Here is a 26,903-nt window from a genome sequence, read left to right as displayed (position 1 = left end):
ACAGTCCTGTAATCTTCTTTTTCTACATTTTATAAAATGTCCTCCCTTATCATCAGCAGTTGTTTATAAAAATGGAGGTATAACAATAATATTGTTTTTAATGGTGACACTTTGTCATATCTTTAAATGTTTATGTGTCAAGCTAATTAATTTAAACATAGGGATTTTTTAATGCCTATAATATCTAAAAGTCCCTTTGCTATGTAGTAATCATTTTACAGTTGTTGTACTGTATGTGATATCTAATGGGGATTGTGTTGCTTTTTATGACAATAAAATAATAATGTTTGATTACCCCACTGTTGTGTTTTTTTATGTGATACCATCACTACCTTATTAAAAAGCAAAGAAGTTTTGGTCAAGCTTAAGGAAGAGACAGATTTTTTTTTTATGTTCATCTGAGTTTTCCACATACAGAAGCACATTGCTGCCACCCTGAGGAAAAAAAAATTCTTCACGTTCCCTGTAATAACAGGAAAAATTTGGGGGATGATATTGAGGCTAAACTCAAGAGGACTCATCCATAACATTGTTTGAAAATCAATCTTACAGGACAGACACAGGTAACAAAATAACTTTTACATGTCTAGCATGTCTATTTAACGTATTTATATACTGTAAAATTTAACAACTCTCCAAATATTAAATACTTTAAAAAACAATTTGTATTTCTTTAAGATAAAGGAAATATAAATGATTAGTTATGGCATGCAGCTTTATTAAAATCGCCCTATGTCTCTGTTTTGAAAGACAGTAAAACATCCAGCCCTTACAGGTTTTTATTTTAACTAAATGGTAAGCTGTCTGACTAGTTGTCTTATTTGGTTATTAAATGTTATTATGTAAACATATGTAGTTATGCAGGATATGTAGTTATAGTAGGGATGTTAAAATAGCTTGTTACATAACTGTAGGTACAGAGCAGAAAACACAAACACATGTTTTTTATTAACTTGGTAGTTGTAAACCACATCTCGGTTCTTGTTTCTTTAATTAGCCTCCATCTTAACCAAGCTGATGTTTATTGTTCAGTGTTCAGAAGCTTTGTGTTGCAATATTTTTTCATGTTTAATAAAGGCATGAAACATTATGATTATGATTATGAACATTATGTTGTGTTTACATTTGTTACTTGATCAGGTGAAGATCAGATCGCATTGCATAACCAACAAAGGACATTGCAAACATTTCTATAAACTTTTCTTGGGAATGTAATACTTTATTATCTGAATTGCCAACAGCCAACTGAAACATATTTTGGTATAAAAAAACCTGGTAAAAAAATATAATGTTTTCACCTTATTATTAATAATTATTAGTATAAAGATTATTATTGTATTGGTTAGAAATTACATAAAAAGGTTAATATATAATAAACTAGAAAAAGCATTTCCAAAAAGACAATTCACTGTGAAGGATTTGGCACTGATAGGATTTTCCAAGCAAAGGTGAAAAAAGGTTAACTGGTTTTGGTGAAAGAGCTGAAATGCTTAAAGCTGAATTGAAGCTGAACTATTTAAAAATAGCTGGAATTTTAGCTTTTGCTAAAATAGCTGAAACGTTTACTATAAAAATCTAAAAGCATTTGAAAAAAGTAGAAATTAAGTAACATGTTTGACTGTTATTTGACTGTTAACATAAAATTTTTGGCATGGCTTTGTCTTGTGTGCACAGAGATTCCTACTTATTCTCTGAATCTTTTGATGATATTATATATTGTAGATAGTGGGATATTTAAAGTCTTTGCAATTTTACATTGATGAACATTTTTCTGAAATGGTTACACAATTTTTAGACACAGTCTGTCAACAGAACCTCTGTTACTGAAATGTTGCCGATTACATAATTAGTTCATCCATTCAAGCTGCATAGCAGCTCCCCCATCAGTCTGTGAGTGTGTGTATGATTGTAAGTGCGAATGGGTGAATAAGAAGCAGTTTATTGAGTACCAATAGGTAGAAAAGCTCTATGTCAGTGCAGACTATTTACCCATTTGTTTTTTTATTTGCACCAATTACTTTTCCAGGCTTTTGTAGCCCCTGTTCCAGCTTTTTTGAGATGTGTTGCCTTCATCAAATTCAAAATGAGCTAATATTTTCCATGAAATTGTAAAATATCTAAGTTTTAGCATCTGATATGTTGTTTATGTTCTATTGTGAATGAAATATGGGTTGTTGAGATTTGCTACTCATTGCATTATGTTTTTATTTACGTTTTACAGATTCCAACTTTTTAAAATTCTGTTTGTAGTTAAGTGTCAAAAAACGCACTGAACACAGAAATCAGAATAATAATAATAAATAATACATTTATACATTTATATAATACATTTGTCTGTGCCTTTCATGACACTCACAGTCACCATACAGATAAAAGCAAAATGAAAGAATATCAATAAAAGATAAAAAAATACAATAGAAATCAATTAAATATGGACAACTGTTGCAGCATCAAGCATCAACACCATCTCTACAGCACTCTGTGCAAGCCAATAAATTATAGAGAGTAGGAAAGTCTGAACAGATAGGTTTTGAGCTGGGATTTGAAGTGTGGGAGTGAATTAATATTATGAAGGTCAGGGGGGAGGGAAGTGGTTGAACTGGACAGAGGAAGGGACAATGACTGTGGCGCAGGAAGTAGAGCAATTGTCCACCAACTGGCAGTTGTTGGTTTGATCCCCAGCTTCTCCAGTCACATTTTGAAGCGTCCTTGTGTCCTTGCTTCCAGTGAGTGTTGGTAGCTCCCCCATCAGTGTGTGAGTGTTTGTGTGATTGTGAGTGTGAATGGTTGAATAAGAAGCAGTGTAAAACGCTAACTCTTGAGTACCAATAGGTAGAAAAGCGCTATATAAGTGCAGACCATTACAATGAGTTGGATAGATGAAGATGAGGGTACGGGTAAGTATGGTGATGTGGAAAAACCCTCTACAGTTACCTTTGAGGGGTGCGATATGAATGATTTTAACCGAGTGCGATTAAAAAGATAAGTTTGAACCAAGCAAGAGAGGGGTATATCAGTGATGCCAATAGCAAGAAGTCTATCTAAGACGATGGAATGTGACATGGTGTTGAAAACCAAGCAAAATGAGGATGGACAAATAACCAGAATCAGCTGCCAGGAGGATATTAGGTTATACAGGTTGATACATAGGTTATGTCTGATATTGAATTGCTTATGACAAATAATATGCTCTCTGTGAGCCATATAACTTTCTTGAATAGTTTTATACAGAATTTAAAATTCAAGCAGCTGCTTCCCGCTAAATACAAAGGTGCAAGCAGGGGACACTATTGCTTATGTAAAACAGACAAAAGGTCGCTAACTAGAAAAACAATATTTCTGATTTTTTTAATTGATCAATGATATGTACAACCAGATCCTCATAATTTTCATGATAAGGAACAGATGTGTGTAAAAAGACAGAACAAAAAATTTAAATGAATAAATTAGAATACGCCATAATCTAATAGCACCAAGAGCTAGGGCTTGTTAGTTAAATTATATTATTAAATTTGATTTAAAGTTTTACATTTTGTTAGAAGTAGATATCTTTCTATATTGGAATGATAACACAATCAAAATCACATAGCAACCAGCCAAAAGGCAGACTGGTTTAGGACTCAGACCAACACATTTCTTTTCAGCCAGTCATGTTTACATTTACATTTAGTCATTTGGCAGATGCCTTTATCTAAAAGCAACTTACAAAAGAGGTACAATGTGCTACAGAAATAAGTGTTTCTGTTTCATGTGATACAAGTGCATGATAGAATAGATAGGATTTTTTATATATGTTGTCTTTAATTTAAGTGTATAGGAAGTTGCAAAAGTTCTGTCTTTAGCATTTTATTTTAATATTGGGAGTGAGGCTCCTGAGAGTGCAGAGTTTTATACTTCGTTCCAGTCTGAGGTCCAGAGCTCCCTGGACTGGATTAAATTTTTCCTGGAGGAAACCAGGCACCTCTCATGGTGTTTTTCATGGTCTGAGAGTTCTTCAACCAGGTTGTCGTGTGAATTCTATTGGATTCTATTGGATTGGATGGCCACAATACCATAAAGTAGTGGAGTGCTGCTGGAGCTCTTTCAGCGTGATGACCATTGGATTCTTGGTCTCCTCCCTGCGTAAGGCTCTTTCTCTCAATGGCTCAGTTAGGCTGGCCGGCACGCTCTGGGGGTTCCAAACTTTTACAGATAATAACGGCCACTGTGCTCATTGGGACCTTCAATGCTGTATAAATGTTCTGTACCCTTCCCCAAATCTGTGCTTTGATACAGTTCTGTCTTGGTGGTCTACAGACAATTCTTTGGACTTCATGGGTTGGTTTGTGCTCTGACATGCACTGTTAACTGTTGGACTATAGTCAGGTGTATGTTTTTCCATGTCCAATAAACGGAATTTTCCACTGTCAAGGTGGACTCCAATCAAGTTGTAGAAACATCTCAGTTGCAGTAGGGGCAGTAGGTAGCTGAGTTAGTAAGGCAGTCGTACATGGACCACATTTTCAGTGATTTGATCCCCAGTCCCGGCTACATATCAAAGTGTCCTTGAGCAAAATGCTGAACCCCAAGTTGCTCCCGATGGGTCAGGTGAGCTCCTTCCATGGCAGCCACCACCATCAGTGTGTGAGTGTGTTGGTGTGAATGACATTTTAAATAACATTGTAAAGTGCTTTGAATAAAAGCGCTATAAATGGCCATTTACCATCTCAAAGATAATGAGTGGAAACTGAATCCATCAGAGCTCAATTTTGAGTGTCATGGCAAAGGTCTAGAATTTAGCATGTGATTTATTGTTATTGTTAATACATTTGCAAAGATTTCAAACAAACTTCTTTCACGTTGTCATTATGGTGTATTGTTTTTTAGAAATTTAAGGAAAATAGTTAATCTGATTCATTTTGAAATAAGGCTATAACATACCAAAATGTGGAAAAAGTTAAGGGCTGGGGATACTTTCTGGCAGCACTATGCCTTTAGGTGATAACACGTGTCCTGAGTCAGTCTATAGTACTTTTGTCAATAAAAGGTAACTCAAATACTGTTCTTTTGAATGCAGGGCTTTTATTTAATGATAGGAGTTGGATAAAATAGTAGTTGAGGCACAGGTATATCAGATTCTGTTATGTGTGTCATTGATGTACCCACACTAACTGTAACTCCACCTACCGCTTTCTACAGGACTTGGGATTCTTACATAACGGACTGTTGCGTGCACATTTCAGTGAGAACCATAATGTCGCCGAGACAAGTATCCGTGTGCTCCCTGCGTCTCTTATCACCGCTGCTGTTTCTGTTCGCAACGGGACAGCAGTGTCTCGCAGTTCGTCCGTTGCTCGTGTTCCTTATCGATGGCTTCCGATATGACTACATGGATGATCTGCAGGCGCTGCCCGGATTTCGCGAGCTTGTGGGCAATGGAGTGAAGGTGGATTACATGACGCCAGACTTCCCAAGTTTATCATACCCTAACTACTACACATTAATGACCGGTAAAACTCAATTTTTTTTTATCATAACCTCTCTTTCTCGTCCGATATTTGTCATTACCCAGTGTTTTTTCCTCAGTTGTTTACTCTAAATTTGAAGCTGTAACACAATCGCTGAAAACATGCACCAGATTTGCATTTTCTGCTTTATAGTCAATTATTAATTCTTAATCACGCTTGTTGCAAAATACTACGCACGTCTCTACATTAGGTACAACATCCACAATTGTAATAATCTTGTTTCTTTGGAAAGTATTTGCAATGCCAAGATTTCTTTATAAATTAGCCAGACCTACTCCTCACAGGTGTAAACTTAGTTGCTTAAAAGACTACGGAGCTGTCCTGTCTGGAGGACAATTGGCGAGAAGGAACAGTCGTTTTCGACTATTCCACTGTGAATTTCCATGGACAGTTTAGAGTTAATAACATAATATGTGCAGCCATTATTCAGCAAGGAATTCTCTGCTGCCATGCCAATTTGTCTCTCTTATTTGATATGGGGCAGTGGTAGTCTACTGGTTACAGAAGAAAGCTTGTGATCATAAGGTAGCTGGTTTGAGCCCCTGGCCTGGGATGAATAGGTCCTTTTTTGTCTTACATTTTACATTTGTTTTTATCTTTAATGTTAAAGTTTAATTACCCACTTTTATTTATTAATTTATTGACCAAAATACGAATTGTTTTTGTTTTCTTTTGTTTGTTTTTGTCTGCCCAACACCTGAGCAGACAAATACATTTTAGGAAAAAATTTAAAATGTTTTTTACTCATTTTTGTGTTTATTGTTATTTGAATAGGTATTTTACATACAACAACAGTAGATCACTGAAAATGCAAAAGCACAAAAAGCAAAAAGCACAAACTTTTGTAATAATAATGTATTGTAATAATAATAATGTTTTGAGTAAGTAAGCAGCATAAGGTAACATTGTATTGATTCCCTAAGGTATATATTCAGAAGCAGAATAAAATGACACCAAAAGTGAAAATAACCAGAAGAAACATTACAAAATGTACAAAATACAGAATAGAACAATACATAAACAATACACTAATAATTATAATAATGATGATATGTAGTTAAAGAGAGGAGAGATAAAAAAATGTGCACGTTTGTAAGTGGAAACAGTAACACAAAATTGACAGGTGCCTTTAAGCTGAGCAATTAGGAGGTCACTCTGCAGTTATCCAGGTTGATTGAGTTTGCTCCCAGCGTGACATGCACTTGACATACATTAATAGCATTCTTTCACAAACATACGCACAAACAAACATGTAGCCAGCCAGCAAACATAAAAAATCTCAGATGATATCCACCTTACCAAGTCACTGTACTGAAGTTTTTAAACATATGTTTTTACTAGAGACGGCACTTTTGTCAGTTTCTTTCCATCAAGCCACACTTTTAGTCAATCCCTTTTCTACCAAGATAGATATTTAAATTGCATTAAATATCCCCATGCTACTGTCTAATTCAGTATTTCCATATAACTTTTTTAACTGCACTTTTTAAAAATGTTGGCCTAAAAGGCTACCAGAGAAATCACCGGTCTCATACAATATCTCTGACACAGAAAAGCCAAATTCCCTATAGCAAATGCTACATTTGCCTAGACATTGACAGGAGGGCCTGACCCACAGGAATTACAAGCCTCAGTAAGAGTCATCTGCCACATTAACAGCAGTATGTTGTATCTGTCTGACATTAGGGCTGTGAAATATGACACTATATATTGTGTAACGATTTGAAAATTCTCTATCATTTAATATCATGCTCTATTGTTTATTTCATTGTGTCACAAATCAAATTTTTATAGCATTATGAGACAACTTTTTTCACATGAGGCAGATGCAGTAGTGTAGCAGCACAAAGCACACATGGAGAAGAGTAAAGATGACAAAATAGAGTGTGTGAGTGTTGCATGTCACGTGGGTTGCAGTCCCCTACCTTACTAGGCCCCCTAAAAACAATAGCCTATCATGGCCAGTTGTAAGCTTTGTACCTGCCTTCTACGATGTGCTGATGTGTGTGTATTTTGATGGATCACATAAGCTTTTCTTTCCATAGTGAGAGCATTCATTGACTGACACCATAACCTCAACCATGCCTAACCCTACCACCCTAAATCCTAATGCTTTCCTGACCTTTATCATTTTAACTTGAGGTTTAGGACTGGCTAAAATATGGTGGGTCCTCAAACATTCAAACAATTTTTTTGGGACTGTATTTTGCCTAAAGTGCTAATACCATAAACATAATTCTTCACAAATACTGCATGTCTCGTATTTTAAAAACAGGGCATAGTAATTTCCTTAAATTTAGTTGGAGCTATAAGGCACAGAGCTATAGAGAATGCCATTTTTTATTATTTATTTATGTTTACTTTTTGACAGGCCGTCACTGTGATGTTCATCAGATGACTGGAAACTACATGTGGGATGAATCCTCTAAGAAGGAGTTTCTAATTGGGTCCAATCCTGACAGCCGGTTGCCTCTTTGGTGGAATGGGTCAGAACCATTATGGGTCACCATGGAGAAGTTGGGGAAGAAGGTTTTCATGTACTACTGGCCTGGTAAGCAAATACAATAATAAAAGTTAGTGGAACTTGTTTATATGTATGGGTGACATTTTGCAAACTTTAAAAGCTAGTTGGGTTTTTACAGCCTATCTACATAGAAAACATTTCAGGCATCCACCTTTTGTAGGAATGAAACTAAAAGCGGATACTTTTAAATTCTAAACTACACGTTTTTATTGTTTAACATGTGCAACTGATGTGGATTGTGTTGTGGTCTGAGTCCTGTCAAATAGGTGATGTAGACTGATTGGCCATTACATCACCTGTATGTTGTTGTATACTGTCCTGAATACATTGTGTGTACTCATGGAGCACATTATTAACATTATAAATCAATCATAGTCAATATAGTTGCCAAAAATTCAGAGTAAATACCTTATTAATGTCACAGTGAAAACGGGTTTCTACTAATTAATGTCAATTAAATAGAAATACGTGAGGTGAAGTAAATGTTTCCATAAATGTTCTGACCTTTCAGGTCAGTATACCCACTCAGGGAGGATGTGTTTACATAGCGTCTTGTCTGATAGCCAGAAAGCACTATTTTGGTTTCATCAGACCTAATAAGCTCCTCTCACTTGACCATGGAATCTCCCACATGCCTTTTGGGGTACTCAATTCATAACCTGATGTGAATTTTCTTCAACAGTGGGATCTCCTTTTCCCATGAAACTTTGACTGGCAAGGAACCTGGGCAACAGTTGTTATATTCACAGCCTGACCTATGTCAGCTGCTGAAGCTTGTAACTCAGAGTAGTCATCGGTGTGTTGGCAGGCTTTCTCACTAGTCTCCTTTTTCATCGGTCAATCAGTTTCTGAGGATGGCCTGTTCTAGGCACATTTAGATGTGTACCATATTCATTCCATTTCTTGATGATCGATATACAGAACTCATTTAGCCTGGAAAAACTATTTAAAACCGTACAAAGAAACCTCAGTGATTCCAGAAAAGCATATTATTCATCATTAATAGAGGAAAACAAGAACAAACCCCAGATTCTTTTCAGCACTGTAGCCAGGCTGACTAAGAGCCATAGTTCTGTTGAGCCTAATATTCCCTTAACTCTGAGCAGCAATGACTTCATGACTTTCTTTATGAATAAGTGTAGCTATTAGTGAAAGAATTCACCAGAATTCACTCCCCAAAAAACTTTTAGGTAGATCTTCATATACAACAGTGCCAGAGTCCTCAATAAGGCCCCAATTCCTATTAAACTGGTTTTTACCCATAGATCTTGCAAAGCTAACTTCAACTATTATCTAATTTAAACTAACAACATGTCTGTTAGACCTTACTCCAACTAGACTGCTCAAGGAAGCTTTACCCTTAATAGATATGCTTGTAATAAATATAATTAATTTAATTTTTGAAATAGGCTATGTACCAAAGGCCTATAAGGTAGCTATAATAAACCACTACTTAAAAAAACCCTGTCCTTAACCCAGGCGTTTTAGCCAATTACAGACCAATATCCAATCTCCCCTTTATTTCTAAAGTCGTTGCAAAACAATTATGCGACCACCTGTACATAAATAATTTGTATAAAGACTTTGAGTCAGCATTTAGAGTTCATTTTAGTACAGAAACAGCACTGTTAAAAGTCACCAACGATCTTCTCATGGCCTCAGATAGTGGGCTAGTCTCTATACTTGTTCTGTTATCTAACAGTTCTAACTTGTTCTGTTATCTAACAGAACAAGTGCTGCATTCGATACCATTGGTCACAACATTTTATTACAAAGACTGGAACATGAAATTGGGATTAAAGGAACTGCACTAGGTTGGTTTAAATATTATCTATCTGATAGACTTCAATTTTTTAATATTGATGAATCCTCCATGCAAACAAAGGTTAGCTATGGAGTTCCACAAGGCTCTGTATTAGGACCAATACTTTTTACTTCATATATGTCTCCTTTAGGCAACGTAATTAGAAAACACTCCATAAATTTCCAATGCTATGCCGATGATACCCAACTATATCTATCTATGAAACCAGATGAATAAAATCAGATAATCAAGCTTCAAGCATACCTACAAAACATAAAGGCCTGGATGTCCCACAATTTTTTACTTCGAAACTTAGACAAAACTGAAGTCATAGTATTTGGGTCTAAAAATCTCAGAAGAATACTGTCTAACCATATTGTTCCTCTAGCTGGCATAACTCTGGCCTCCAGTACTACTGCAAGGAACCCTGGAGTTATTTTTCACCAGGATTTGTACTTTACCTCACATATAAAACAAATCTCTAGAACAGCCTTCTTTCACCTACAGAACATTGCCAAAATTGGGAGCTTATCCTGCCTCAAAATGATGCCGAAAAAGTAGTCCATTATAGATAGTTATGCAGCTATAGGCTTAGACTGCTGGGGAACCCACACCCCGATGCAATGAGCTCCTTTCCTCCTCTTGTCCCTCTCTCCTCTCCTCTCACCCCACAAATGTCACCACTGTATGAACTTTGTGTGTTTTCTCCAGTAGTTGTCTTTCTCCTCGGTCTCCCTCTCTCTGTCCCTTTCTGCAGGTGTCCCAGCTTTTGGAGCTGTGTGTTTACCAGTGGGCAGCTACTGGTCCTACCAACCTGCCCAATGTTTTGTTGTTTCTTTTGTTGCCCTTTTTCTCTCTCTCTTTACTTTCCACTCACCCCAACCGGTCAAGGCAGATGGGTGCACCATGAGCCTGGTTCTTATAGGATTAGGTCAGTCATTTTAAAGGGGATAAGATATTTATGCAAAGACTTATTTCACCTTACATACAAACCTGTTTTCATTTTGAAATTAATGAGGTATATTTTTCTGCAATGTGGGGTCAGAAACATAGGGTCAGAGGTACGCGCCCCGCTCGAATGTCATAGTGTAAGAAGGGTAAGACAGTGGACTCCCCGAAGTCCACAGTCCATCCCCAGCTGTGCAGTGTTGGTCCCATGCTTGGTAGAAACTGGGGAGGGTTGCGTCAGGATAGGAATCCAGCGTAAAACCTGCATCCTACATCTGGAGAAATGATCCGCTTTGATGACCCTGAACTCAAAGGATGAGACAAAAGGACAAAAACAAAAAACAAAACAGAAAAAAACTATTTTCTGAAATGTTTTTGTCACCACCTTATATATTGACCGTAATTGATATATACTGTCAGTAAAATGGTGAAGCATCCAAAGGGGTGAATACTTCTTTAGGCACTGTAAATTTCCATAAATGTTGGAATATTTGCATTTCATAGTTGTACTGCTTGGACACACCCTGAAACATTGAATTACCAAATTGGATAATGGCTCTACAAAATCCATCTCTTCTTAAAAGCTGACCATAAACAATATTATTTATTTGCATATTAGGTAATGCCTATATATGCCTATATATATATATATATGTGATAATTTAGATCACATTAAAAAACCTGTAAGAAATAAAAACTGAATTCAATTCGCATCTAAGTACAGCTCAAATAGACAAAAGTATTTTCTCTCATTTTATGGATGGAGAGAAATGGTCTGCACATATAGTGCTTTTCTACCTATTGGCACTCAAAGTGCTTTACACTGGTTTTAATTCACACTCACAATCACACACACTCACACACTGATGGGGGAGCTGCTATGCAGCTGGCCAACACTCACTAGGAGCAACTAAGTTGGGGTTCAGTGTCTTGCTCAAGGACACTTTGACATGTGGAGGAGGTGGAACCAACAACCACCAACTGTGAGATTGGTGGACAACTGCTCTACCTTCCTGCGCCACAGTCGCCCCTAAAAATGTTATCCTAGTACTGCTACTTTGCCACTTTATTAAGTTTTGATATTTTTCATAAAGTCCCCCTTTAGATTTAAAGTATTTGGTTCATTTATCTAAATTAAGTAAATTTTTAAATTTGATTGGATGTTTTTGGCACTGTGAGTGGTTAAGCCTGCTACCTGGGGGAGAACGGACTCATTTCACTAAGCTTTGTGGTAGTTTTACCGCTAGTTCTTTTGTCTGTTGCAATTTTTATGTTTTTTTTTTATTACAAAGGCATCTTAGAGATTAAATATGTTGCTGTCATTTGTCTGAAGAAGAATTTACACATTTTATTGTATATACAAATTTTTTATGCCTGTGTTGATCCACACACAGGCCCAAACTGAAAACCAAGTCCAATGTAATGGTGTGGGACTAGAGACATGCTGTGTGAAGTTAAAGGACTTGGTCAAAGATATTAATTCTAATGCCCTGTTGCAGGAACACGTATCAATGTGTACGTTAAAATCACCAACTATCAACACAGACTCCAATTTAATAGTCATAATTGTGGATAAAAACTCATCGCGTGAAGGACCAGGAGGTCTGTAGATTAAAACACAATAAAAAAAAAGAATTTGTAGTGCAAAAGTTAGCCATTTGGTGTTCAGACGAGCTGAAGTAGTCCTAACTCAATTGCCTCAAAGAGAAACAGGTGTACAATAGCAAATCCTCCTCCACTACCTGTTTTTTGGGCTGTACCAAACACGAAGCAGTCCAGGTTCAACTACCCAAACTTGAAAAGACTTATGTCACAACCACAGGAGAGGCTGGAATATCTTCTGCTTCTGTGTCTTCTGCTTTTTCCTTGTTTATTGAAGCTTTCTTCACTAACAAAATGGGCTTAAAAAAGGTTAAGAACAGGTTCAAAGCAGGTTCAGAGCAGGATAGAAACAGGATAGAAACAGTCGAAACATTTGAAACACATTGAAACAGGTTCATAACCCAAAGAGAAAGTCAAAACAAAAACACAATAACATTATATCATTGCCACCAACATTATGGGCCCTTTAATCCCACACTAATGTTACAGGTTTAACATAAGTTTAAAAGAAATACAGTCATGTACACTCCATAAAAATCATTCTCTTATTTCAGCACAACACTTTCAGATTAAACTCAGCCTACAACTCTTGCACCAAGCAACACCTTATCATATAGAGTACAGTCTACTAATACACCAACAACAAAAAAAAAAAAACTTACTTTGTTTCTCTTTTGGTGAATGCAGTCATCATTTCTCTAAACCTCTGCCTGCTCCACTTTTTCTGGCTGACTGTTGAAAGCTATGACACACAGTCTCTGTGGCTTTCGCAAGTCACAGAAATTTGATTTAGTTTTTGTAGGGTCCCTCCAGACCCTACAACAGGATAAGCGATTACAGATAATGGAGTAATAAATGATTCAGTCTCTGTGTTGATGTCACTGGTTATTCATAGAATGATCAACGTGGCAAGCATAACCATCAATAAAGAACATGAATTGGACCACAAATTCATTGTTTTTCACACATTTAACATGGAGATTGTTTGAGTCAGAAGCATTCTCACTGGAGAAACTGCTTGATTTCAGTGAGGGATCCGTGTGTACAGGAAGCAAAATATGCTAGAAAAATTAGGTTGCAATTGTTTAGTGCGCATAAGAGCCAAGCATTCAAAAATACTCTGGGTAATCTTGGGGCCGCCTCACACAGACATTTTCTTTCTCACTGACAGTGCTTCCAGATAAGGTCTAAAGAATCTTAGGATTCTAGTAAATTTGTGAAAAAGGCTTAAAATTCACTGTTTCATAATGAAGTAAAAAAATTGCCCAAAAATATAATAGATTTTGCCTTCAAAGTAGAGTGATAGAAAATCATCAGTAACCTGTTGTCCATATCAAAGGAATTAAGCTTCCTGAAGTATAACATTACTCTGTCTTTTCTTGAAGAAAGCATATGTGTTGTTTGACCACTCTGATTGTTGTTAATGGGGACTTTGAAGATATTTGTGCAATATGTATTTTGTCTACCAGGATGGTTACAGGGATTAGAGTCTTCTTGCCATTCCTACAGTCCACCATCAGTTTTCTGCTTTTACTGAAGCTAGCAAATTACTGCCGCGCCACTCTACAACATTATCTGTCAAGGTTATCTGTTTGAATTACACTTAGGCTTGATTCATACATATAAATTGAAGGTATGAAAGTGGCCTACCCCATTGTGAGCATTGTATGTAGGTGTGTCTGTGTGTTTTTGTGCCTGTGTCATGCATCAATTATGCATCAATCATGAATCACATTCTAAAAACACACAGATTAAGTTTATTAGCAGCTCTAAATTTACCTGTAGGCTTGAATGTGAAAATTAATCAGTGTGTGTTTTAGCCCTTGATAAGGGATGAATCATGCTTTATAAATAAATAAATAGGCTTTCCCCCCTAATATGTGTAGAATTAAAGGTTAGAGACTGGTTGATAATAATTCTATACCAACTCTACAGTCAAGATCTAGATCAAAGTTTCATTGCTCAAGTTAACATTTAACCACAAGTAAGTGATATATTAACGTTAATCATTCATGTGTGTTCCACAATTGCTCAGACATAAGAAGTTTAGCTGGTTAGGGTCAAGGAGACATGTGGTAGGTTTGAAGCTAACAAAGCTTAGACAATCAGTTAATGATATTGTCTACAAATGTTATAAAACAAAGGCTGTCTTGGACACAAACCTCTACTAAATGGTTCTGCAGTAAGAGGAGATACTAAGTTTGTATCTAATATCATCTGTATGACTGCAGAACAAAGTCTAAAAAAATCCAAGAAGCTCAGAGGCTTCTTACAGTGTTAATAAATCTAGTATTAATGTTATCGCAGATACAAAGGACTTTTTTGTTTTGTTTTTATAGCAAGTGATTACAGAGCCTCCTAGGTTGATAATAGTGTGGTTTTGGAGTCCCAGAAGAGAAAGTACTCTGGTAAAAAACACGCTTACCATCAGTATTGTGTGAAATGCCTTGTTTTCTTTGTGGAGTTCTTTTAAGTGAAATGTAAATAATCTACTTAGAACTTTAATGAAAGATTTAAAAGTGGTACTTTTACCTTTTACCAATAGGTAAAAAACACTATGTAAGTGCAGACCATTTACCAATTTTGCACACAATGAATCACATTTTTCCTGGTATGGGACTGTGTAGCTGCAGACTGCTCAGTGGCCATGCTGACCCTTGTCCTCCATAACATTTTTAAGATCACCAGTGTTAATGTTCTGGCTGACAGGTATAGTTCCAGTTTGGCTGATCACAGATAACTTGTGCTGCTGTATTTTGGATCATCAGGATGGCGGGGATGTGGGATGCGGAATCATTTGAATAGCAGTTTAACCACCGGGACTCACACCAACCTTTACTTAAACTCCAACATTTAAAAGAAAAATACTTTGTGATTATAGATCTGTAGCAATTGTTCAGTGATTTGTCATTAAAAATAAACTTGGGAATGGCTGCTCGATCTGTTGCTACTGGTTTCACTGAATCATTATAATACAGGCTTGGGTAAACCTCTCCCATAAATTACTATTATTAAATAGTATTTTTTGTGTATATTTTGTAAGTTTATCTCTAAATAATGCGGTTATGTGTTTGATTTCTTATATGTATTTGTGTTTTTATTCTGGGTTGCACTATGATCAATTACATGAATATTAATTTAATGAGGAAAGCAAATCATTTGCATTCATCACATGATGAATAAAAGGTGTGAGCTTTATTGATACTTAGCAGAAATAGTACAAACACAACAGTGTGAAAACAATACCTGGCCAAACCAGTACCTTTCAAAGTGTCCAACCACCCATCTACTGTCTGTGTGGTGTAGTGGTTAGCAATAGATTACATATATTCTAGTATTATTCCAGTATTACACAATATACAATATTTTGCCAGCCTACCAATGGGTTGAGTTTTTATTAAGATAGAATGGGAGATTACTCAGGCAAGTATGCTGTTAATATGCTTATACTAATGTTAATATGGCTGTGAATTTACTAAATGGATGTGACTATCTTATGTTATATAACTGTGTAAACGATGCAGCCTATTGGATTCCAAACTTCCTAAATCTCAACCAGTTCAGCTACTCTAAAATATGAATATTGAGAATCAGAGCACATTTGTTTTTGTGGGCAACCAGTTTGTGCGACTGCTGTTGCTTTAGGCTCCAAAAGTGATAATGCTCATATAATTTGAGTCAAACAAACCTGTAGAGGTTAGAGTACTTGTATCATATGTGCAAAACAACATACCTCAATAATATTGTGCAATATTGTGTAATGCTGGAATAATACTAGAATATATGTAATCTATTACTAACCACTACAGTGGTTCATTGTGCAGTTATATACTTCAGATATGCTTTCAGTTGCCGGGAGGTCTTACCAATATAGGCTAGGCCACACAATTCCACAACATGAGTTAAAGCACACGTGAAACACTTTTTTTTTAGGATTAAAAATTAAATTCTTATTAAAATAACCCATATATAGATTAGTATAATCAGGAGAACAAATCGGTGCTATCCATAAATTTTGATTATACCTGCGATGGAAGATGTGTCACCAGCAGTGGCCGGTGATTGAGTTTTTAGACTACAGAGCAAGCTAAACCATATGGTCTATTCATGGATCAACAGCAGTATCTTCCACAAAATATATACAATAAAATATTTATAAAATATAAAATTAATAAAATATCAAACAATCTAAACATTATTACTTTTATGAAGTGAGATTTTTTTGTAGGATTTCCAGTAAAAGAAAACATTTTCAAATTTCCTCTTTAGACTTACACTTTTTTGGGGGAGGTGTAGTACCAGTTTTCAGTTTTGTCCCTTAAATGAAATAGTAGTGGACATGCCACAAGTATGAAACTTCACTACAAGGATTCTGTCTGTTGTAACATTTGTTTATTGTGAGGGGGATTAGGGGGGGCCAACACAAAACTTGTGTCCCTACACTATCTCGTCAGCTTCTGGCTCATCTTAACTTGGTAGAGGGATTCAGGGACCAATTGTATTTCAACAACAAACACACTCAACAATTAATCTGAAACTCATTTTTTAAAATAAAATTTTTACTTTAAACAAATTATCCATGCCACTCCAGTACTTTTGGAAAGAACTGTTTAGACTGTAAAATACTATAAGTTATCTTATAGTAAATAATATATAAATTTTGTCATTTTGTTTATTTATAAATAAAGGTTACAACTTAAAACTTACAACATATTTTCAGTCAAATGTTTTCATACAAACATTTTTTAAAATCAATCTATAAATGAAGACCGAGATTTTGAAAGTACTTCATCTGTCTCTTGTATTTTAAACACATAACTGAATATTTTCAAACATGCACAAAAAGTTAAGCATAAATCAATATGTAATTTGCCTGTGATCCAATTAATGACACAATGTACAGTGCAGTATAACCAGCCAGCAGAGATGCCACCAGCTGCATTCAATTTTCTGTGTGTGTGTGTGTGTTTGTGTGTGCGTGCATTCAGGCTGCGAGGTGGAAATTCTGGGTGTCCATCCAACATTCTGTGAAGAATACGTGTACAACCCTTCAGAGAAAAACCTGACAGACTCGATAGTGAATGCTCTCCAAGTCCTGAGGTAACGACACAATTACATGCAGCTGTCGTGTATCTTGTGATATTTTTAGATCCAATGCCATTTAACATTAGATGGAAAACAGCTTTCAAATTTGAGTTACTTTTTTTTAACCTGAGAGATAAAAACTCTGCCGCTTTCCACTGAGCAACCCAACGGTTAATATAAAAACATGTAAATTAATAAGCTTTAGTGAGTCTTTGGTTAATTAAGAGATGTCTTAATCATAGCAGGACAGTTCATTGTGCTTAGCTTCAAGGCTCAATGTTACTAGTGTGTTCTACACTACTGCAGAGACATATCTCTGAGAGGAAGGAGAGTGGACCCCCTCCCTGCCTCAGACATGTCTCTTAGAAAAATTGAATCAACTTTCTCTAGTTCAGGGGTCTAAAACTCACAGCCTGGGGGCCAATTGCGGCCCACGACACGATATTTTGTGGCCCGCAGGACGATATGAAAGTTTAATGTTAGTGCGGCCCGCGGGTTTTATATGAATGAGACTCTATCGCGTTTTGTGCGGAAGGTTCCTTTTTTGTGATAGCTGGAGCTGAACAAACCTAACAATCACAGTGGAGTATATGGCTCCCGGGGGTGGGCCATCGGCCGTACTTGATGCAAGCAGAGAAACTTTGCACAGCTATGGAGGCACCCTAGTAACATCACATAATCGTGACATCACATTACTATGTGTCTTAATGTGTTTGAAATTAGCATGTTTGACTCATGTGGATTGTATTTTGTTTTTCCATAATGTAAAATAATTTGTTTGAAAGTTGATGGCGATATGATCGCCACTGTCCATGCGGAAGATTTTTTATTAGGACTCTGCAGATTAACGGCCAACACCGATGTTTCGATGTCACCAAACGGAGTGGACTTCTGATGGGGCCAGCTCCCGCCCGCCGTCCCACTTCGGAGTCAGGCTGGAGCCTCATTGGGCACTTACCTGCTTCGGTTATACAGTCAACTAAACATCGGTGTTGGCTAAGACGTACTGCTGAATCCTTGGGGTTGTTATAGAAAATAAAAGCCATTTAAATAACGCCTCCGTGGCTGCATCCCATTGTTTGTATATCTTCTTCTTCTTCTTTTCCTTTCAGCTGTTATCTTTCAGGGGTCGCCACAGCGAATCATGTAAATGGTAAATGGTCTGCACTTATATAGCGCTTTTCTACCTATTGGCACTCAAAGCACTTTACACTGCTTGTTATTCACCCATTCACACTCACAATCACACACACACTCATATACTAATACACCGATAGGGGCCAACATCTCCAAACCACCTCAATCTGGCCTCTCTGACTTTATCTTCAAAACACCTAACATGAGCTGTCCCTCTGATGTATTCGTTCCTGATCCTGTCCATCCTCGTCCCTCCCAAAGAGAACCTCAACATCTTAAGCTCTGCTACCTCCAACTTTGCCTCCTGTCTTTTCTTCAGTGCCACTGTCTCTAAGCTAAACAACATCTCTGTTCTCACCACCGTCTTGAACATCTTTCCTTTCATTCTCGCTGATACTGTTTTGTCACACAACACACTTTTCTCCACCCGTTCAAACCTGCTTGCACTCGCCTCTTCACCTCTTTTCCACACTCTCCGTTGCTCAGAACCATTGACCCTAAGTACTTAAAGTCCTGCACCTTCTTCACCTCTGCTCCCTGTAACCTCACTGTTCCACCAGAGTCCCCCTCATTCACACACGCTTCATTCCTCTGTTTTCCAGAGCAGACCTCCACCTCTCTAGATTTTCCTCCACCTGCTCCCTGCTCTCACTACAAATAACAATGTCATCTGCAAACATCATAGTGCATGGAGATTCCTGTCTAACCTCATCTGTGAGCCTTTCCATCACCAGAGCAAACAAGAAAGAACTCAGAGCTGATCCTTGATGCAGACCCACCTCCACCTTGAACTTCTCTGTCACACCTACAGCACCTCACCACTGTCTTACAGCTCTTATACATGTCCTGCACCACTCTAACATACTTCTCTGCCGCTCCAGACGTCCTCATACAATACCACAGCTCCTCTCTCTGCACCCTGTCATACGCTTTCTCTAAATCTACGAAGACACAATGCAACTCACTATGACCTTCTCTGTACTTCTCCATCAGCATCCTCAAAGCAAATACTGCATCTGTTGGACTCTTTCTAGGCATGAAACCATATTGCTGCTCACAAATGCTCACCTCATCCCTCACCCTAGCTTCCGCTACTCTTTCCCACAACTTCATTGTTTGGCTCATCAGCTTTAATTCCTCTGTAGTTGCCACAGCTCTGTTCATCTCCCTAACAATTGTCAACAGTACACTTCTTCTCACTCTCCAAGATCTTGTTAAACAAACTAGTCAGAAACTCTGCCACCTCTCCTAGACACTTCCATACCTCCACAGGTTTGTCATCAGGACCAACTGCCTTTCCACTCTTCATCCTCTTCAACGCCCTCCTCACTTCACTCTTACTAATCTTTGCTACTTCCTGCTCCACACCAGTCACCTCTTCTACTCTTCGTTCCCTTTCATTTTCCTCGTTCATCAACTCTTCAAAGTTCTCCTTCCATCTTCCCATCACACTCCTGGCACCTGTCAATACATTTCCATCCTTATCTTTAATCACACTAACCAGCTGCACATCCTTCCCATCTCTATCTCTTTGTCTGGCCAACCTGAACAAATCCCCCTCTCCCTCTTTAGTGTCCAACCTAACATACAAGTCCTCATATGCTCTTTGTTTGGCCTTTGCCACCTCTACCTTCATCTTACGCTGCATCTCCCTGTACTACTGTCCACTCTCTTCAGTCCTCTCAGTGTCCCACTGCTTCTTAGCTAACCTCTTTCTCTGGATACACTCCTGAACTTCCTCGTTCCACCACCAAGTCTCCTTGTCCGCTTTCCTCTTTCCAGATGACACACCGAGTACCCTCCTACCTGTCTCCCTGATCAAATTAGCTGCAGTAGTCCAGTCATCTGGAAGCATCTCCAAACCACCCAGATTCTGTCTCAGCTCCTCCCTGAAAACTACACAACATTCTTCCTTTTTCAACTTCCACCACTTCGTGCTCTGCTCTGCCTTAGTCCTCTTCATCTTCCTCACCACCAGCATCATTTTACACACCACCATCCTGTGTCTGGCTACACTCTTCCCTACCGATGCTTTACAGTCACTGATCTCTTTCAGATTACAGCGTTTACCCAAGATGTAGTCTACCTGAGTGCTTCTACCGCCGCTCTTGTACGTCACCCTATGTTCCTGCCTCTTCTGGAAGAAAGTGTTCACTACAGCCATTTCCATGCTCTTTCCAAAGTCAACCACCATCTGACCTTCTGCATTCCTGTCCTGAAGACCAAACCTGGCCATAACAGTCTCATCACCTCTGTTCCCTTCACCTACATGTCCATTGAAAACTGCACCAATCACCACTCTCTCACCTCTGGGGATACTCTGCATCACTTCATCTAACTCACTCCAGAATTTCTCCTTCTCTTCTAACTCACATTATACCTGTGGGGCATAACCACTCACAACATTGAACATCACCCCTTCAATTTCCAGCTTCAGACTCATCAACCTGTCTGATACTCTAATCACCTCTAGAACATTCCTCACCAACTCCTCTTTCAGGATAACTCCTACTCCATTTGTCTGACCCATGGTAGAACAACTTGAACCCTGCTCCTAAACTGCTAGCCTTGCTACCTTTCCACCTGGTCTCCTGGACACACAGTATGTCCACCTTCCTTCACTGCATCATGTCGATCAACTCTCTAGCCTTCCCTGTGATAGTACCAACATTCAAAGTCCCTACTGTCAGTCCTACATTCTTAGCTTTCCTCTTCTCTCTCTGCCTATGAACACACCTTCCTCCTCTTCTTCTTCATCTTCGACCAACAGTAGTCCAATTTCCAACGGTACCTTGTAGGTCAACAGCACCGGTGGCGGTCGTTGTTAACCCGGGCCCCGACCGATCCGGTATGGAAGTCATTGTCACGATTCGCATGTTTGATTTAGCATGTGTTTTATGTCGGATGCCCGTCCTGCCACAACCCTCTGCATTTATCCAGACTTGGGACTGGCACAAGAAGACACTGGCTTGTGCCCCCTTGCGGCTGCATTATCCCATTGTTTGTATATAATAAATAAATAATGGTGTCCCACTGTCCCAGCTGATAATTAAGAGCCCGGTAGCAATCAGTTTTTTTGCGCTCGCTATCCTGATACTTTATATCATCTACAAATGTTATGATGTTCAATGTCATCATGAAAGACATGACCCCCTCTTCTTTAATGTGCAAGATGCCCCTCCTGTGCTTCAAATTTAGCTCATTGATCTGCAGTGCAACTCTGACCTCAAAGCCAAGTTCAGGGAGGAGAGTGGAAAAGCAGATAAGCTTGGGCAATTTTTCAGAGAATTGACGCCTGGCTCCCCTGAGCTTTCCAGAATATTCAAGCGGACCATGTGCTTTTTTGTGAGCACATATTTGTGCGAAATGTTTTTCTCAAACTTGAACTTCAATAAGTCCAAGTACTGGTCCAGACTTACTGACAATCATCTTCAAGCCATACTGAGAGTCTCAACTACTTCCTCCCTCAAGCCAAATGTGGCTCAGCTGTGAGAGAGGAAGCGCTGCCAGGTCTCTGGCAGCAAGAAGTAGGCAAGAGAAGCCATGTGCAGAAGAACCGTTCATGTTCATGTTCAGAAGAACTCATTGAAGTTAAACTGTTAGTAGTGATGTTTAAAAAGATTAGATTTTTTTAACAAAGCTTTTTTTGTGAAATACCTGCTGTGGCCCAGTCACACCGAGACTCTTCCTCCTGCGGCCCCCAGGTAATTTGAGTTTGAGACCCCTGCTCTAGTTGAACAAAGACTGTTTTCTTGGGACATCTAAATTCACAGACACAGAATCTCTGACTTTAATAGTGTAAACTATCAAAACTCTTCTCCAAGGAAACACTAATGAAGTCCGTATCAGATCCAACTCAGGTTGATGCCAAGAGATTTTGATATGAGTGAGTTCCCATAAGGGATTATATAATGTTTGGTGTTGTTCAAGTCTAGTTACATTCCGGTAAAAGATCACAAATAATTGGACAACTGTTTGATGAAGGCACAGCGCCATCAAATGATAATGATGCTCATTATAGCTATGTATAGACTAATCTGACCTTGGTACTAGTTTTGATTTTGTACTATAATTTGTTAGTGTATTAATATTTAATCTACTGTGAATGCTGACACAACATTCATTACAATACTGTGAATGCTGTGAATAAGAGTAATGTTATTACGACGGTGTAAAGACAAGCGAGTCTACCTGCGCGAGTCCACCGAACGAGGACACTAGGTAGTTTATTTCAAACTTCTTCTACTTCTATTTCTCTACTTTGCTCTACATTAACCCTTTCTACTCCGAAAAGCCTTTTCTTTTTCTTACTATGTGTTTTCAGCAGATCCCTGTTCTCCTCCGCAGACGTAGGACATGGCGCCCTACTAGGGGACGACATGTTTCTCACCTGCACACTCTCACCCAGACCACTTTGTCACCAGCCTCTTTTTCTCTTGCCCTGTGGAACTGCCAGTCTGCAGTGAACAAGGCCGACTTCATTCCAGCTTTTGCTACACACTCAGCTGTTCACCTGCTTGCACTGACAGAAACCTGGATCATGCCACAGAACACAGCCACCCCAGCTGCACTCTCCACCAATTTTTCATTCTCTCACACTCCTCGCTCATCAGGCCGGGTGGGTGGGACTGGACTTCTCATCAATGACACCTGGAAGTTTTCCTCGACAGCACCACTCAGAAATCTGTCTTCTCTGGAATATCATGCCGTTAGGATCACAGCACCGATTGCAGTCCAGGTGATTGTGATATATCGACCACCGGGCCAGCTGGGGAACTTCTGCGATGAACTGGACATGTTGCTGTCCCACTTCCCAGAAGATGGCACTCAACCTGGATCGATTCTCCTCGCTGGTCTCCGCAACTCTGCCCCCAACACAGCGATGCAGATGCAGCCACAGACAGCCTTTGCAATACACTTTCATCATGTCTGGATTGTCTCTGTCCTATGTCTGCGAGACCCGCCCATCTCTCACTTTCTAATCCGTGACTTACTGATGGGATCCGTGAACAACGCACCACGCTCAGGAGTGCTGAGAGGAAGTGGCGCAAATCCAAGACTCCATCTGCCCTTGCTGAGTATCAGAATCTCCTTGGACCTTTTTCTCACAGTGTCACCAGGGCAAAGATCAATTACTACCAGGAGAAGCTCAGCAACACCACGGACACCAGAAAGCTGTTCTCCACTTTCAAATCACTCATCTACCCACCTTCACCTCCGCCATCTACCTCTCTCACTGCTGACAACTTTGCCAACTTTTTTGACCAACAAGGTGGCAGCCATCAGCTCACAGTTCTCTCCTCCAGATGATGACATCCATCTAACCTCTTCCAACACTGCATTTCTCTCATCATTTGCAATTCTGACTGAGGATGACGTATCCACCCTCCTCCTCTCTAATCATCCGACCACCTGCACTCTGGATCCAATCCCTTCCACTCTTCTTCGAGCAGTTGCACCTGCACTAATGCCAGCTATTACACAAGTCATCAACACATCTCTCAAAACAGGGACTTTTCCAACCTCTTTCAAGCAGGCGTTGCTTACCCCACTGCTCAAGAAGCCTTCTCTTGATCCCTCTGTAGTGGAGAACTACAGACCTGTCTCCCTCCTTCCTTTTCTGGCCAAGACTATGGAACGAGCAGTCTTCAACCAACTCCCAGACTTCCTTTCCAAGAACAACCTCCTCAATGTCAACCAGTTTAGGGGTTATTCCACGGAAGCAGCACTCCTGACTGTTGTGGAATATCTTCGAGCTGCAAAAGCCACAGGTCAATCATTTGTCTTAATTCTACTTGATCTATCATCAGCCTTTGAAACTGTGAACCATCAGATACTCTTGTCCACATTCTCTGACTTGGGCATCTCTGGATCAGCTCTAGCTCAACAGGTGTCTCGCTGAGTGGGGAAAATTACACACTCATACAAAGCAATTATTTGAAACAATTTAGAGAGAATAGCCTCCGCTACCCCTCAAAGTCAATCCTATTGTTATCAGTTATTTCAACATAAACATGTTCTAATACCTGGTCAAAAGAATCTCTGAATAGATGCTTTTTTCCAGCGAACCTTGTCATATTCACTCTTGGTAGAAGTATTGTGGCATGTGTGGCGACCTGTTTGTTCATCTTCAGCCATGCATCCATGAAACATTGTTCTTTTGGATGCCCATATCATCTCATAGATGCACAGGCTGAAAACAGCTCTCATAACATCAACAACTTCTGCAGTAATTGTCGTCCGGTCGTACGGCCGTATGGTGTGGGCATGTAACCAACTCTATCGGTTGATTCCTGTGCAAGTAGACTAGCATTTAAGCGACAGGGGAGTTCCTCTTCCACACACCCCCTTCTGTACCCTGAATATGCCTCCTGCTTATCATAATGCTGGTGGTCAACAATTACATTATACACATGTGGTGGAGCTGGTTGTGGTGGTGTGTTGGGAACTACTGCTTCACCATTATCTGTAAAAGCACTTCGCGCTGTCACCTCATCGTAGATGCGGTTATCTATAAAATATAAATATATGTCAGATAAAACAGTACATAAATTTTGTTCAATACACACACACATCCTGCATACTTAAATTAAAACGTGTCTATCATTACCATTTAGTTTTTAGTAGTCAATGTGTCTGGTGATTCTCGGCATAGACAGACAGTTGTGGGAAGACAACCCAAACTGCACAGCGCTCGGATTAGGAGAGAGAAAAAGATGTTTTCTAACGGCTTTGTAAGACGTGTAGACTGTCTCTTTTTGAATCGCTTTATCCATACAACAAAACAGTTTTGCAGGGTCATACCAAAAATGACAATATCTGGTCTTAGACACCTCAAGTGTAATCAGTAAAGAAGCTTCAACATCCAGGATGTCTTTTAGGGTTTTTCTTTCAATGTACTTCAAGGAGAGAAGCAGAACATTCTCCACCCTCAGGTTACTGCTCCCTGCCCTTTTCAAGCACATGATAAGCACTTCTGAGGTATGGAGTAACTCTGGGTCACTACACTGTGGGATAGCCTGCTGTTAGACAATAACTGACCTTGTAGCAGTTCTGCAAAAATTTGAAGACAAAACATATATATGAGACAAAGTTTGAACAACATTTTAAACATCCTTCAAAAGTACACTCAGTTCAAGTTGTCATTATAACTAGATAAAACGCTAAGTAAAATGCAATCATTTAATCATTCTTGATTTTCCATCACAGCCAGTCCCACCACTAAATTAAAAACACAGTTTCAAACCCAGTGTCAGACTCTGGGAAGCCAGGCTGACGCAGGTCAGTACAAACTGATGTACGGAAAAGTCTCCAATAAATGAAAGTCTCTGATAAATACATGCATCATGAACAACCATCTCTGTCAAAACAGTCTCCCACACTTAGCTCAACATCCCCCGATTTGTATATAATATTATAAACAAACGTTCATGACACTAAGCACACAGGTGATATACACAAATGAACTATCACAAGAGCAGGTGAGTGTTGGCCTGCCGCATAGCAGCTTCCCCATCAGTGTGAGTGAGTGTGGGATTGTGAGTCCGAATGGGTGAATTAAAACCAGTGTAAAGCTCTTTGAGTGTCAATAGGTAGAAAAGTGCAATATAAGTGCAGATCATTTACTTGTTTTCACTGGCCTTTGACACAATCTTAATTGTTGACATAATTTTATCTGTCCGTCACTTATTATTATCTGTTTTATTGGTTTTATTGAATACTTTTTGTGCTGTTTTTATTTCTGTTCATTGTATGTTTTTAACCTTTAACCAGGAATAGGACATTCAGGAGGCAAAATTCTTAAAATTATTTGTTAAGGCAAACCCCAATTGAGTTTAAATCTGCTTTTTTGTTGTTGCTTGGAAATAGGCACGAAAAAATTATCGGAAATACTGAATAAATGATGGCATTTTTAGCCTTTAGTCTAGGTCTTAATTAAGGTGCTGTTCCTCTGCAGTGTTTTAAATCCAGTGCTATTTATTTACTAAATTGAAGACAAGAGCTTGTTTCATTGTATTTTATTTAGATTTAAGTACAGTTGATCTCATAACTCAGCAAATACCTCTGCGTCTGTGCGTGCACACTTGCACGTGTTTAGGTCAGGACAAGCAGACATGGCAGCTATATATTATGAGAAAATAGATGTAGAGGGTCATCACTTCGGCCCAGACTCTCATCATGTCAGAAGAGCCGTGGAGCAACTGGATCTCGCTATGCAGACACTCAACAGCATAATCAAAGTTGGTATTACCACAGATGTCTTTAATGATTTTACAGCTACTACTGCTATACCTTT

The 26,903-nt window shown here is 38.8% G+C and overlaps 1 protein-coding gene across 1 annotated transcript in view; it reads left to right on the top strand.

The window, feature by feature from the left end:
* Positions 1-5,179: 5,179 nt before the first annotated feature.
* Positions 5,180-26,903, top strand: part of enpp6 (ectonucleotide pyrophosphatase/phosphodiesterase 6) — a 29,567-nt gene continuing 7,843 nt past the window's right edge. The window contains exons 1-4 of the mRNA XM_067517980.1: positions 5,180-5,489; positions 7,879-8,058; positions 17,374-17,485; positions 26,706-26,847. Of these exons, the coding sequence (XP_067374081.1) occupies positions 5,234-5,489; positions 7,879-8,058; positions 17,374-17,485; positions 26,706-26,847 (690 nt within the window). The 5' untranslated portion in view covers positions 5,180-5,233. The remainder of the gene's footprint in view (positions 5,490-7,878; positions 8,059-17,373; positions 17,486-26,705; positions 26,848-26,903) is intronic.

This window comes from Channa argus, chromosome 10, assembly GCF_033026475.1.
Source record: "Channa argus isolate prfri chromosome 10, Channa argus male v1.0, whole genome shotgun sequence".
Lineage (NCBI taxonomy): Eukaryota > Metazoa > Chordata > Actinopteri > Anabantiformes > Channidae > Channa > Channa argus.
Note: the sequence above shows the minus strand (reverse complement) of the source record. Positions and strands in the feature narration are given on the sequence as shown.